This window comes from Neoarius graeffei, chromosome 15, assembly GCF_027579695.1.
Source record: "Neoarius graeffei isolate fNeoGra1 chromosome 15, fNeoGra1.pri, whole genome shotgun sequence".
Classification (NCBI taxonomy): Eukaryota; Metazoa; Chordata; class Actinopteri; order Siluriformes; family Ariidae; genus Neoarius; species Neoarius graeffei.
In genome coordinates, this window is record NC_083583.1 from 51449121 (window position 1) to 51464795 (window position 15675).

Here is a 15675-nt window from a genome sequence, read left to right on the forward strand (position 1 = left end):
GAGTGCTATTTTAAGATCCATATCAACAGCATTGACCATATCAACCATATTGATCAGACAGAGGGATGCATGCTCAAGGGCTTTTTATTTCTCAAAATACAAAACAGGAAAACTTCAGATAGCCTCATTCTTCAGTACACATCTGTGTATGCACACAACAATCAAATTTCTAAAATGATTTGGCATTGTACTCATCTGTGTTCTCCGTGCCGCTACTTGAACTTTCACTGGCCGTGTTGCTGTGAGTGTGCGCCGGCTGTAGTGTGCGCGCTGTCTGCTGCCTGTAGCTAGGGAACGCTGGGTTACGCCTACTCTGCTCTGCTGCATCATGGGTAACGTAGTATGGAGCCAAATCATAGAGCCATCCACTATCTCCGGCTTCACACTACGTTATCCATGATGCATTGCACACACGCGGCACCTCAGGGCAGTGAGTGACGGCATCATCAGACTGACAGTGAAGTAGTAGAACGTAAAATATCTTGCAAGTAGACGTGCCACTCGATTCATCAGGTTTCATGTTTTGTTCATCTTCATGTTTGTCGTTCATGTCGCATAATTTGAACGAATTCACGTTCAAGTTCTTTCATTACAAAGTTGTTGCGTTCAGTTCAAAGTTCATGGAAAAACGAGCGTGTTCAGTGAACGCGTTCTTGTGAACGCGTTCATGCACAACACTGCATAACAGTTATAAAAGCCACTTAATTCCACAGGGTGTCGATAATGGTGGACACCGGTGAAAGTGCTCACTATTATCGACACCTCACGTGACTTCTCAAACGCGCGTTTAGAGACAAAATGGCGACTGTCAAATGAAGTAGTAAGAAACAAAGGAGATCATGAAATATCGGTGAATTGATGAGTAAAAACATGTCCGTGATCTTTCCACCATGCTTACCTGCGATGATAACGTCTGGGTTTTCCGCAAATTGATGATCATGTTAAAAAAATTCCATCTCCGGTAACGAGCTGTGTCATCAGATGACCAGATCAAAGGGCGACGGAGGAGGCGGGTCTTCCGGTTGATTTATTAACCAATAATAACGGTTATAACTGAAACTTACCGTTTGTTTTTTATTGGTCAGTCTGAAAAGGTGTCGATAATTATGGACTGCTGATAATTGTAGCCGCCGCTGTAGTATTTTAATGTGCTCTTGTGCACACCGGAGCCAGTTGCCCTACAGCATGAATTTCTGTGTGATGGGGTGCACACACACAAACATGTCAGAATATGCTCCATGGCTCCATCCTCTCGACATCTTATTGTAGCACATGCATATCCCTTAACACACACCTCATTTGCTCGCTGTAACATGTGCCCAAGCTCACACTTTCTCTCTTCTTTATGCTAATCTGACTAGCCCCTAAACACCCTCCACTCAGCGGTGCTCCTCTCTTTAAGCACTCTTTGTAACGAGTGTTGAGATGTCCCACAGTCAGAGCAGCACTGGCACTTTTACACTTCGTCTCACAATCTGACAGTTCTGACATGCTGAGCCAACCTCTAGTCACCTGGGCTCATCTGGCACAGCGGGTACCTCTGGGATCTAGGCTGGAGCCGCCAAGCAATAGCTTGCGGCTGTGCCACTCTAATTGTGGCATCCTCGCCTCGCCTCGCTCTCCAGGCCTGCTTAGAGCGGCGAGGAAAGGAAAAGCTGATGACGGAAGGAAAAAAGGCAGCATGCGCTAATTCATCTTCATTGCATTGTGTATGTGTTTGTGTGTGCGCGCGCGCCGCAGGGAGAGTCCCTGCTGAACACGAGGAGCAAGGAGCAGGAGGCGGAGCTGACGCGGCAGACGCTGGCCGCGCTGGGGGAGTTGCGCATCCGATTCCCAGGGAAGAGCGAGGAGGAAGCAGAGGCCGTGCTGGATGAGGTGAGTTAGTATGCTGCTCTCCTCTCGTTCCCCCAGCTCATTTGTGGAGAATGCTGCCTGTAGCGTGGTCTCTCTCTCTCTCTCTCTCTCTTTCACTCTGTCTCATTTTGTACATAGTGCCATTAGCCGTCCACCTGTATGGTTAATGAGAGCTATTAGCTGTCGCCATGGAATGCACAGCTGGGCAGCAGCACCTGTTTGAGACCCTTTCCAATATCATAACACATCTTTTTCACTTGCACTTTGAAGGGGAAAAATTTAACAAATGTTTGCAAGTTTTGTGCTTACTGTGTCTCTCATGTAATGCAATAAAAACAAACAAAAACCCCTTTCAGTAATAATTCTAAAAGAGTTCCTCGTGACGAGTATGAATCCATATATTGCATTTACAAAAACTCGAAAATCCACTGGACATGAGAAAGTGGAGCACTGTAATTTAGATGTGTGCGCATCAGTGTAATTTATGGCCTCGTGATTAGTATGGAGCAGATGTTAGCCTAAATGAATTATTAATGATTTATCCAAGAAGATGAATTTAATGTTTATGACCATATCAATGCCTGAGTGCTCTGCCATCGTCCTTCATTGTAACCGTGTCCACGGTTCGTTTCCTCTGTGGAGGAACAAGCCGGAGATTTGTCTTGACTTGCAAATCTACTCGAGAACATAAATAGAATATTAGCTCCGTAAAGCAGGGACAAGGCATGCTGATGAGAGAACAAGTGTACTGAGAAAGATTTGCCTATTCAAAATTGATAATAACCTCGGTGTAGTCACACATTAAGATTGATCTATGAACTAGTTAAAAATGAATAAAGGAAACAATAAAGTGTGCAGCGTCTCGCTGCAGACAGAAAGAGGAAAAAGAGCGCTGCATGGTCTGTTTGTGTCAAGATTTGTCTTTGTTTATGCTTGTGTTGCAGAGAGGCATTGGTTTTATTTCACAGTAGTAAAAAACAGTTCAAATAACGTAAAAACAACTGAGCAGGGCCATACTTAGGAAGTGCCTAAGGGGAAGAAAATGCACCGAATATGTGAAAATGTAATGGGAAACGCATACTTAATGGGACAGAAAAATGTTGTCTTTTGTCAGAAAATGAATGCCTTTTTTTTTTTCTGTCACTTGCAGATTTTAAACAACTGGAAATATCATAAACCAAAAGTGGCTTCTTATTGGCTTGTGAAGTTAGATGCCACCAAACAAAGAAAGGTAAAGTATTATAAATCCACTTACAGGTTATGATACAACTTTAAATGAAGTGTTTTCATTTAGTAAAATGTAGTGAATTTAATTTATATGAGTGATTCCACGCTTATGGGTACTGAAATGGGGACATGAACTTATTTTTAAAAATTCACCTAAAGCCATTTCTTTTTTTTTTTACCATCAGGTCACAAAACATGTAATCTTTAATGAATGATATGTTAAAAGATAACTTTAATTTTCTGAGATGTAATAAAACATATTTATATGCCAAAGTCAGAACGTAACAGAAGTGTTGTGGACATATAGATTCTCAATTTTAACAATGTAGAATTACTTTTTGAAACATAGGAAGGTGATGTTTTAGCAAATATAATTAATAAACATGTGTAGTAGAATAAACATACACATTCTTTCAATAAGATTAACATGGTATATAGCTAGATTGTAATTAATTTGTAACAGACGCGAGATGGACAATCGTAACAGAAGTAATGGAACAGACATCATTTTGGAACTCATAGGCTTGACTTTGGCATATAAATATGTTTTTATTACATCTCAGAAAATTAAAGTTATCTTTTAACATATTCATTAAAGATTACATGTTTTGTGACCTGATGGTAAAAAAAGAAATGGTTTTAGGTGAATAAGTTCATGTCCCCATTTCAGTACCCATAAGCGTGGAATCACTCATATAATTTAGTTTGTGAAATAAGTTAAAGCGGCTGTAAGCCCTTTTTAAGAATTTAGTCGAAGTGCCTTCAGATTCTAATACCGTAGATCAGTGGTTCTCAAACTTTTTTCACCAAGTACCACCTCGGAAAATACTTGGCTCTCCAAGTACCACCATAATGACCAACATTAAAATACAGTAGCGTAGTAGGCCTAAGTATTCATTAAAAACAAGGCGGCGGTTTTATTTAACAAGTATATTTAATATTGTTGGCCACTGTAACATTACGCACAGTACTTTGAACAGTAACACTGTGTTTAAATATAGGAAAATAAAGCACTGTACTTAAATAATGAATCAAATAAAATTAATTGCACATAAAAGTGACAAACATTGTACTAAAATAAATATTAAAAGACAGTTCTTAAAGATTAAATGAAAATGTACTTAAAAGTTAAATAACTGTACTGTACTTAAATGTTAAGTCAAAAAAAGTACTGTACTTGAAAAAAATCAAAACAGGCTATGCATAGCTGCAGTTCTTGCCGTTTCTTAACCCCAGTGACTGCTTTCTGAAACAGAAACACACACCCACAGACAGAGGAAGAACAATAAGATTAAGAATAAAACAAAAGTGAGGAAAAGCATTAAGAATAACAGCCTATAATGTTAAATATACACAGACTATTGACTGATTGACTACTGACTGACAACTTACTGAGCTTAATGTGATGGGTGTGCTACGGGTGTACCATAGGACAGAATGGTGGACTTGGGCTGCTTCAGTTCATCACATTTTCGTAAAAAAAAAAATCCATTGGTTTGTCCTTTAGTGCTGTGTTTGGTTGTAAGATGCCGTTTGAGATGCGATGGTTTCATGGACTCATTGCTCAGAACGTCCCCGCATACAACACACTGCGGCCTGGGCAGCTCCTCTGTCCCGCTCCAAATGAATCCCAGTTTTATGTATTTTCCGTCATACTTCCTCCTCACTGGTTTCTGCCGTTTGCTAGCAGTTCTGGGGCTGGTTTTGCCACTGTCGTTAGCATCCGCGCTCGGCTCACACACGTCCTCTTCAGTTCTCCCTCTCTCCTGATCCACGCTCCCATTCGCGGATTTAAGCCACGACAGTAATTTTGTCCTACTCGTCATAATTAGCAAAGCCACCTCCACCTTTTCCCATCACAGCCTAGTCTACCAATGGCGGATAACCGTCTGTCAGCGGACCCGGCGGGAATGCGTACGTACGCTACGTATGGCTACCCAGAAGCACTTGCAAACTTTTTTAAATTATTAACTTAATTTGTATCTCCTTTCATTTTCTTGTCATCCGTTGATAAGATATTTTCATCCATTCGGATATTATGGATAGTATTTCACGTTTTATTTTATTTTTAAAATTTTATTTATATTTAATTAAGTGATTCTTTGGCGTACCACTAGAATGGAGCCCGCGTACCACTAGTGGTACGCGTACCACAGTTTGAGAATCACTGCCGTAGATGGCACTAAAATAGAAAAATAATGTTGGTGACTTTCCTGGAACTAAAAATGACCACGTCTTGGTTGTATTAATCAGTCACACGGTGCGGTCTCTGCCTGTTAATTGTTTTGTGCATGCGTGTGCAGCGCATGAACTGGAAACTTTATGGATTTGATATGGAAGCAGCGCTGACAGTCACCTGAAAATTCCACCTGACAGAGTGGAAGGGCTTGAAAAACTGATGCTACACTAGCTTTTGTGTGTCATGTTGGCATTTTCTACTGTGTATAATTCTGAAAACGAGGCCTTCCTGAACTGACATTGGTGTCTTGTTTGCACATTTCAATCACAAGTAAAGATGTAGCATTTTAAAATCCAGTTACCGCCAAAAGTAAAAACGGAGAAAAATCGCATTTATTGGTTTCCATTCCATTCCACTACATTTGTAACCTAATCTACTTTTGGAAAAACGGCATCGCTGCCAAATTTTTAAAGAAGTCTAAATGAGTTACCACTTTGATTATCAGCATGATCCACATCAGTCTCTGTCTAATCACCTGAGGTAAAAATCACTCATGGCATTTAGAGCCTCATCATCATCTCCTCTTCACCCGACTGATCTCTGTTCACGCCAACATGGGTTATGAAAATAATCACTGATTAATGCAGTCGCTTTCATTCAGTTGGGTAAATTTCTGTTTATTAACATTTTCTTTATTAGGCCTTTTAACCATTTTTACAACTTTGTCTGCTGTCATCTGTTTAGCCGATGCGATTGTGCAGGAGCATCCTGGACCGTTTGACAGTAAATATCTATCTGTTTACAAACTAAACTGATTAGACTTTGGTCTAAAAAATGATTTTTTTTTAAAAATTTTTATTATTATTTTTGACTGTTTTGAAAAAAATTCCGCTGCTTCAAAATCTGAAGGGCCTTCCCAAAATGCCACACATTTCTGTCTGCATGATCCATGAGGCAATGTAGCATACTGTATACCCAGCTGCGTTTCATCGTGAATGTTTTAGTAATAAGAAGTTGTTACATTTATTTAGCGCCTTTCTCAAACTCAAGGTCAGAGAAGAGAGGAAAAAAAGTTGCTAAAGAGTGGTGAGTTTATGCACTGGTGGAGAAATGTTCATGAAACGGAAAGGTTTTGAGATGAGATTTGAAGAAAGGAAAAGAAGAGCAGTCACAGAGGGGTTGAGGAAGGGAATTTGCTTGAATGGAGCTAAAAGGGTGCCAACATGCAGTATAACCCAACCAAGGAACTGAACAATACGATAATTATCCAAGTTCTTGCAGTGTGTAAGCAATATATTCATTTCACATTTCATTGTCTTTTTTTTTTAATCATATAGAAACGGGTTCCGTCCGTCCGGCTGTCTATCCAGTCACGTTTTCATTTCCAGGCCGTATCTTTAAAACTACTGAAGATGTCTTTATGAAACTTTTGTATACATATCAAGCAACATGTGAACGGGTGCCTTTTGCTATTTTGGATTTTTTGAAAAAAAAAAAGTATTTTTCAAATTTTTACATAAATAGATTTTGACTTAGTTTCTAAGAGCAATGTTCGTTTCCGGAGCATATATCCAAAACTATTCATGATACGGATTTTAAACTTGGTATACATGTTAATAAGGTGATGTAGATGTGCATTTAAGAAATTTGAGAAATTTTAATTTTTCATGTTTCCATGGAAACAATTTCAGACTTAGTCTCTCAGGTTAGTCTTAGGGGTCGGTTTTGTTTCCGGCGCAGACCTTGAAAACTGAGTGGTATGGTCTTGAAAGTTGGTATATGTGTTGATTAAGTAATGTATATGAGTGATTCCACACTTATGGGTACTGAAATGGGGACATGAACTTATTTTTAAAAATTCACCTAAAACCATTTCTTTTTTTTACCATCAGGTCACAAAACATGTAATCTTTAATGAATGATATGTTAAAAGATAACTTTAATTTTCTGAGATGTAATAAAACATATTTATATGCCAAAGTCAGAACGTAACAGAAGTGTTGTGGACATATAGATTCTCAATTTTAACAATGTAGAATTACTTTTTGAAACATAGGAAGGTGATGTTTTAGCAAATATAATTAATAAACATGTGTAGTAGAATAAACATACACATTCTTTCAATAAGATTAACATGGTATATAGCTAGATTGTAATTAATTTGTAACAGACGCGAGATGGACAATCGTAACAGAAGTAATGGAACAGACATCATTTTGGAACTCATAGGCTTGACTTTGGCATATAAATATGTTTTTATTACATCTCAGAAAATTAAAGTTATCTTTTAACACATCATTCATTAAAGATTACATGTTTTGTGACCTGATGGTAAAAAAAGAAATGGTTTTAGGTGAATTTTTAAAAATAAGTTCATGTCCCCATTTCAGTACCCATAAGTGTGGAATCACTCATATGTGCTTTTTGATACAAAAAAATGTGAGAGATTTTAATTTTTATCTCACCTGGACCAAAGCTTCCGGTGGGTTTATTATGCCATGGGCTGCTGAGGTCAGTGTAAAGAGGTAGGGTTGGTTTCCTGCGGCAGAACTTGAAAAATGTGACAAATAATATCTTGAAACTTGGTATATAGTTGGTATATAGGGCGAGGGATATAGATGACTCGGGTCTTCTTGTTTCAAACCCATTTTGCTTTGTGCTCATGTATGTCTTTGGAGGAAGTGGTGTTAAAGAGAAATTGTTGGAGACCGACTTGTTAGGTGGTTAAGTTTGGTAGGAAGAAGCGCTGAAATTGTTCATGACAGGTTTAATCGCGAAATACAGTATAACTAGTATGACAGAATTGGATACAACTGCTTTCAAGGCCGTTTGTATGGTGTGTGTGTGTGTGTGTGTGTGTGTGTGTGTGTATTTGATTTCTATTTTATGACGTCTACATTATGGAGTCAGTACAAAAATATTTTAGAGTCCAAAAGTTCGTTTTCCAGCACAGAATTAAATGTTACAGGAAAAAAAAGTTTGTATCTGAGCAGCATATTACATAAGAGAGCACTTTTCAGATGAAAAAAGAAAACATAATGAAGGCTGCCGGGTTTTGGTACAAAATGAAAAAGCGAGTGTGACGGTCAAAGTGTCCAGAAGAACTGCGGCTGCTTCTGTAAGATGCTCAGGAAAACCTACAGCTCATTTCCACATAAAACTGCACTCACTGTAGCTCAGACTACTGTTTTTTTGTTTTTTTTTATTTTATTTTTTAAAGCAAAGGGTCGTCTCACACCGAATATTGACTTTAATTTATTATGGCTTACTGCTGTTTATAGATTTTTGGGGTTTTTTTTTAATGTTGAAACATTTAATTTCATTGCCTTTTTAAGTCATTTTTGATCTACAGTATGTATGTATGTATGTATGTATGTATGTATGTATTTTTACATGTGCCTAAGACTTTTGCACAGTACTGTGTGTTTTTATTTATATATAAAAGGTGTTATTTATTTGTCCTAAACTGATTAGAGATGATGGACTGCTAATATCTGCTTTAATTTATATCTACAAATGTTGTAATTGTGCCCTTAAATAGGTTCCTGATCCACAATCGATACTCATTACTAATTAATGAGCAGAGTAAAAGAGGTGAACGTTTCCTATTCTTGAATTCTCTAAAGTAGTATATGAACTGAGAAATGTAGCCACTTGCTTAGGAAAAAAAGTTAACACACCTTTCTGGAATCACTTTTGTACGGAAGCCGTGAGAGGCCCTTCATATAATCTTTTTTTATTCACCTTGTTATCCCGAGATAACGACATAATTAATTCGAGATCTCGAGAAAAGAAAACCGTGATCTCGAGAAAACAAAACAATTATTTCATGATCTCAGCTGGATCACTGTATCTCCGTCGGTAGAGACGAAGCCGGGCCAGTCTTCTGCGGAGGTGCTGCGGACTAATTTTGAAATTATTCCTTATTAAAAGACTTGATGCAATCTCTCCCTGTGTCAACCCCTGATCAAAATATTGCCTTATTAGGTGATCGATTATTCCAGACATTCTAATGACCAAAGTTGCGTCTATACAGAATGAGAAATAGCCCCAAAGTCAGCATATCACAAGTCTCTTGGCGCACCTGAATGAACCATTTCTCAGCTGTTTTCTCGAGATCATGAAATAATTGTTTTGTTTTCTCGAGATCTCGAAATAATTGTTTTGTTTTCTCGAGATCTCGAATTAGTTGTGTTGTTTTCTCGACATCCTGAATTAATTATGTCGTTATCTCGGTATAACAAGGTGAATAAAAAAAACAAAGGATTATATGAAGGGCCTCTCTCGGCTTCCGTACTTTTGACATTGTTTCCGTTTCTCTACAGTAAGCTCTCTGGAATATGATTAATTTTTTCCCCTCAAATGTTTGAGTGGACGTAAACTCGCATTGTGCACTATTTTCTGATAAGGTAGCAATTTAAAAAAATTTTGCTACTTGATTAAGAATTGTTATATCAGCAGGCTTTTTTTTTTTTCCTCTGAGTGGAGAAACGTCAGAAAGTTTTTACATTTCTCCACTGTAATGTAAGACTGCTGATATCCAGACTTGTCATGTGGATTTGTCTTTCCAAAATAACCAGCCTGAGTTTTTATTCCGTTCCAAGGAGTGCGCGTTTTAGGGCTTTGTCAACTGAGTATGGCAGAGTGAAGGCAGCTTTTCTTGGCGCGATTATAATCAGCTCTGTTTCAGTGTGTCATTCGGGAATAAAGGAATTAGTTTAATGAGCCTGCTGGTAATAAAACAAGCAATAATAATAATAATATTATTAGTGTTTTATAATGCACTAATCTACTGTCATGTTGCTTTGATAACTCTTGAAAACCCAGGATTGTGTGAAATAATATTTTCTTCAAACAAAATAACCTAAAGTTTGGTTAGAGGCATTTATTTGTATTCTCTCATGTTATGTTCCGAATAATGCCGTGAATTACTATGAGAATCCTGCACCGCTGGGTTGCTAAGTAACAGCTGCTCTCACCTTTCTCGCTATCAGGTCTTTGCTGTACATCTTGGGTTCTCAGAATTGGCTGCTCGATGGGCTGTACATACGCTATGCTCCTGTCGTGTCCGAGTGTATAATCACTCCATTTACCTTACTGCAACACCCAGCACCAAATCATGAACCAGCAGTTCCTTGATAAGCATCACTTTCTTATCGCAGGACTACCATACTGTCAGCGTCTGTGTGGTTTGTGAAGCATAGTGCAGATTTAAATTAGCTGGCTAATTATTGGATTAGAGCTTGATTTGACAGACAGCGCCCTTTCCTTTTGTCATCCATGGAGCTTTGTGACTAAGGATCTATTATGTACTAGCCTTACCATGCGGTCAGAAGTTTGCATACACTCACCATGGACTTGATTATCATGGCAGTATTGGGCTTTCAATGATTTCTTTGAACAGTTCTTTTTCTGGGGAAGACTCATTACAACATACATGTTTAATAGGGGGAGAAAAAGAATTTGGTGCACAAATTTTAATTTATTTTGGTTTTCTGAAATCAACACAGGGTTAAAATTACACATACAGCACACTTAATATATAGATTTAGGCACTGCCTAAAAGCGGAGCTCCCATCTGTTTCTGGGTTGTAGAATTTTCTTATAGCCAGTCTCTTTTGTTTTATTTCTTTACTGGCTAGCACTGACCACTCGGCGGTGTGTATGACTGGTAATTACTAACACTGGCCACTAGGCGGTGTGTATGACTGGTAATTACTAACACTGGCCACTAGGCGGTGTGTATGACTGGTAATTACTAACACTGGCTACTAGGCGGTGTGTATGACTGGTAATTACTAACACTGGCCACTAGGCGGTGTGTATGACTGGTAATTACTAACACTGGCTACTAGGCGGTGTGTATGACTGGTAATTACTAACACTGGTCACTCGGCGGTGTGTATGACTGGTAATTACTAACACTGGTCACTAGGCGGTGTGTATGACTGGTAATTACTAACACTGGCCACTAGGCGGTGTGTATGACTGGTAATTACTAACACTGGCCACTAGGCGGTGTGTATGACTGGTAATTACTAACACTGGCCACTAGGCGGTGTGTATGACTGGTAATTACTAACACTGGCCACTAGGCGGTGTGTATGACTGGTAATTACTAATACTGGTCACTAGGCGGTGTGTATGACTGGTAATTACTAACACTGACCACTAGGCAGTGTGTATGACTGGTGGTACACGGACAAACCACAAAAAATCGACTCGATGGGTTTACCATTTTTTCTTAGGTATGGTGCTCCGCTGGAGCTCCGCTAACATTTGGTTAAATGTCCCTTAGCAAGTTTCTCTTTGACCAGACGCTTTTGGTAGCCATCAACAAGCTTCTGGCAGAATTCTGGTTGGATATTTTGCCACTTCTTGGTAGAATTAGTAGAGTTCATTTGTTGTTTTCCTGGCATGCGTGCCTGAATTTTAAGCATAGTCCACATATGGACTTTGGGAAGAGCTTTCCAAAAGCTTACTGTTTGCTTTATCCATTCCACTACCAACTTGTTTCAGCCGTCCAGCTGATAGTTTGAAGTTATGCTGAAGAATTCTGGTGTAGTCTTCATTATTATCCATGCAAACTTAACGGTTGTTTCACAGTTGATATAGTGTTCTTGGGGTCAAACTCGCCTTTACTCCTCCAAACATGCCTCCAGTCATTGGGGCCAAACAACTTGATCTTTGAATCTTCTGACCATAAAACGTCCAGAAGGTGTTTTTTGCCCATGTGGTCAGAAACTTTAGTCAAGCTTGAAGCTGTCAGTTTTGGAGCAGGAGCTTCTTTCCATGGTGATGTAAACCTCTGTAACTGTAGACAGTAACTCTGGTGTTTCAGCCTTGGTGGTTCTTGGGTTGTTCCTGAGCATGCAAACAAATTTCTTCTCAACTGAGGGTGACCGTTTGGGTCTTCTTCCAGACCTTGGCAAAGTGGATACACTTCCCAATAACTTGTACTTGTCAAACAAACCCTTTTTATGTTGGTACAGAGTAGCTACCAGCTGTAGTCAGTCATGGTTATTAAGTGGAAGTTGTGAGATCTTGGCCTTTGGCAAATTAAAAGACATTTTGGAACTTTCAGCACTACTGAATTAATAATCTAAGTCAGGGTATGCATAATTTTGATCCTGTGTTGATTTCAGAAAACCCAAAATAAATTAAAGCCTGTGCCCAATCTTTCTGCCAGAGAAAAGGAACAGTTCAAAGAAATCAGTGAAAGCCCAATATTGCCATGACATTCATGTCCAAGAGGAGTGTGTGTAAACTTCTGACCGTGTGTGTGTGTGAGAAAAACAATGAACAAGAGTGGTGCTCAATGGGGAAGGTAGCATGCACCAAACCACTGCTCTCAAAAAACACTACTGCTTATCTAAAGATTACCTGGATATTATACACTACTGCTGGAATAAAGATCTCTGACAGATGAGACAAATATTGAGCTTTTGTGTTTGGGGGGAAAAAAATTAGACAGAGTGACACTATGCTGCTGCCACCAATACCACAACTTTAATAATAATGAACGAAGTCTACATTATACCAGAAAATTCCATGGCATCAGTCTACAGAGTCTGGGTTGTGTGTGTCTTGGGTGTTTATCACACATTTACTATGACGTGAACTTAAGCAGTTCATTTATGATAAAAATATACATGAATGGAGCAAAATGCATCCTGTTATACAGAACCAAACAATATCTGCAGAATTTGCTTGGTTCTTGTGAAGATATTAAATATAAGGCTTAACCTACCATTTCTACTAATAACCAATGTTAAAACCTTTTGTTAAACCATACAAACATGGCTCTATAATTCTGTATGAAGAAGAAGAAGAAGCACAGAGCGGGGCTTTATGGAAGAGTGGCCAGAAAAAATGTCACTGCTTAAGAAAACACATTTGGAGTTTGCCCAACAGCATGTGGCAGACTCCCCAAACACATTGAAGAAGATTCTCTGGTCAAATGAAACTAAAATTGATCTTTTTGGCCATCATGGGAAATACCATGTGTGGCACAAACCCAGCACCTTGAGGACACCATTCCTACAGTGAAGCATGGTGGTGGCAACATCAGGCTGTGGGGATGTTTTTTGTCTGCAGGGACAGGAAAGCTGGTCAGGACTGAAGGAAAGATGGATGGCACTAAACACCGCGCAATTCTGGAGGAAAACCTGTTTGAGTCGGCCAGAGGTTTGAGACTGGGACGAAGGTTCACTGTTCCAGCAGGACAATGACCCTAAACATACTGCTAAAGCTACACTGGAGTGGTTTAAAGGGAAACATTTAAATGTCTTGGAATGGCCTAATCAAAGCCCAGACCTCAATTCAATTGAGAATCTGTGGTATAACTTGAAGATTGCTGTACACCAACGCAACCCATCTAACTTGAAGGAGTTGGAGCAGTTTTGCCTTGAGGAATGGGCAAAAATCCCAGTGGCTAGATGTGCTAAGCTAATGGAGACATACTCCAAGAGACTTGCAGCTGTAATTGTAGCAAAAGGTGGCTCTACAAAGTATTGACTTTGGGGGTGAATACCTATGCACACTCCAGATTTCTGGTTTTTCATCTTAATTATTGTTTGTGTGACAATCAAACAACAATTTGCACCTTTAAAGTTGTAGGCATGTTGTGTAAATCAAATTGTGCTAACTCCCGAAAATCCATTTTAATTCCAGCTTGTAATGTGACAAAACAGGACAAACATAAAGGGGGATGAATACTTTTGCAAGACACTGTATGCTACAGCGCCTGGGGAACAGTTAGGGGTTAGGTGCCTTGCTCAGGGGCACTTCAGCCCAACCTCAGGCCAAGGCTGCCCCATGTGAACCTAACCGCACGTTTTTGGACTGTGGAGGAAACCCACGCAGACACGGGGAGAACATACAAACTCCACACAGAAATGCCACTGCTGGTCACTGGGCTCGAACTTGGAGCCTTTTTGATGTGAGACGACAGTGCTAACCACTACACCACCGTCTCGTCTCATCTTCTTCCGCTTATCTGGGGCCGGGTCGCGGAGGCAGCAGTCTGAGCATGGAAGCCCAAACTTCCCTTTCCCCAGACACCTCGGCCAGCTCCTCGGGAAGAACACCGAGGCGTTCCCAGGCCAGCCGAGAGACATAGTCCCTCCAGCGTGTCCTGGGTCTTCCCCGGGGCCTCCTCCCGGGGGGACATGCCTGGAATACCTCCCCAGGGAGGTGTCCAGGAGGCATCCGAAAGAGATGCCCGAGCCACCTCAGCTGATTCCTCTCGATGTGGAGGAGCAGCGGCTCTACTCCGATCTCCTCCCGAGTGACTGTGCTTCTCACCCTATCTCTAAGGGAGCGCCCAGCCACCCTGCGAAGGAAACTCATTTCGGCCGCTTGTATCCGCGATCTTGTTCTTTTGGTCATTACCCAAAGCTCATGACCATAGGTGAGAGTCGGAACGTACAGTAGATCGACCGGTAAATCGAGAGCTTCGCCTTTTGGCTCAGCTCCTTCTTCACCACAACGGACCGGTAAAGCGACTGCATCACTGCGGAGGCTGCACCGATCTGCCGGTCGATCTCACGCTCTATCCTTCCCTCACTCGTGAACAAGATCCCGAGATACTTATCCCCTCCTAGAACTGCCACCTTATTGTGGTGGAGGGGTTTGTGTGCTTGAATGATCCTAGGAGCCATGTTGTCGGGGGCATTACACCCCTGTTAGGGTCTCCCAAGGCAGACAGGTCCTAGGTGACAGGCCAGACTAAGAGCAGTTCACCAAAACCCCTTATGGATAACAATCTATCAAGGACCGTGACGTCGCCCGGTATGGCGCAGCTGGGGCCCCACCCTGGAGCCAGGCCCGGGGTTGGGGCTCATATGTGAGCGCTTGGTGGCTGGGCCTTTGCCCACGGGGCCCGGCTGGGCTCAGCCGGAAGCGGTGACGTGGGCCCGACCTCCTGTGGGTTTGCCACCCACAGAGGTAGCCGTAGGGGGCTGGTGCAATGTGGATTGGGCGGCAGTCGAAGGCAGGGGCCTTGACGACCTGATCCCCGAGCACAGCGGCTAGCTGTTGGGACTACACCACCGTGCCGCTCCTATATTTCTGTATGACCGTATTCAGAAAAGTATGCCCACATCTGTAGTGAGGATTTTTAAAATTTTTATTTTTGGCAAATCTGTTTTCTGACCCCAGGCCAGTTTGACTCGAACATCTCACTTATGCACAACTCAGCATTGTTACTGACATTTTGACAGTTATTAATATATTAATCGTAACCACCCTGAAATTCAAGTTTTGCGCAAGACTAAAACACACAAATGTAGACTGGTATCTGAGGGCAACATATAAATGATATTTTGACATTTAATAATCATGAATTATCCACACACCCTCTGGAACAATATACAGGAGCCAAAGGGGTTTTTTTTTTTTGGCCTCTCACCAAG

The 15675-nt window shown here is 40.6% G+C and overlaps 1 protein-coding gene across 1 annotated transcript in view; it reads left to right on the forward strand.

Moving 5' to 3' along the window:
- Positions 1-15675, forward strand: part of ttll7 (tubulin tyrosine ligase-like family, member 7) — a 184839-nt gene that overhangs the window by 146959 nt on the left and 22205 nt on the right. The window contains exons 17-18 of the mRNA XM_060941574.1: positions 1741-1875; positions 3005-3085. Coding sequence (XP_060797557.1) covers positions 1741-1875; positions 3005-3085 — 216 coding nt within the window. The remainder of the gene's footprint in view (positions 1-1740; positions 1876-3004; positions 3086-15675) is intronic.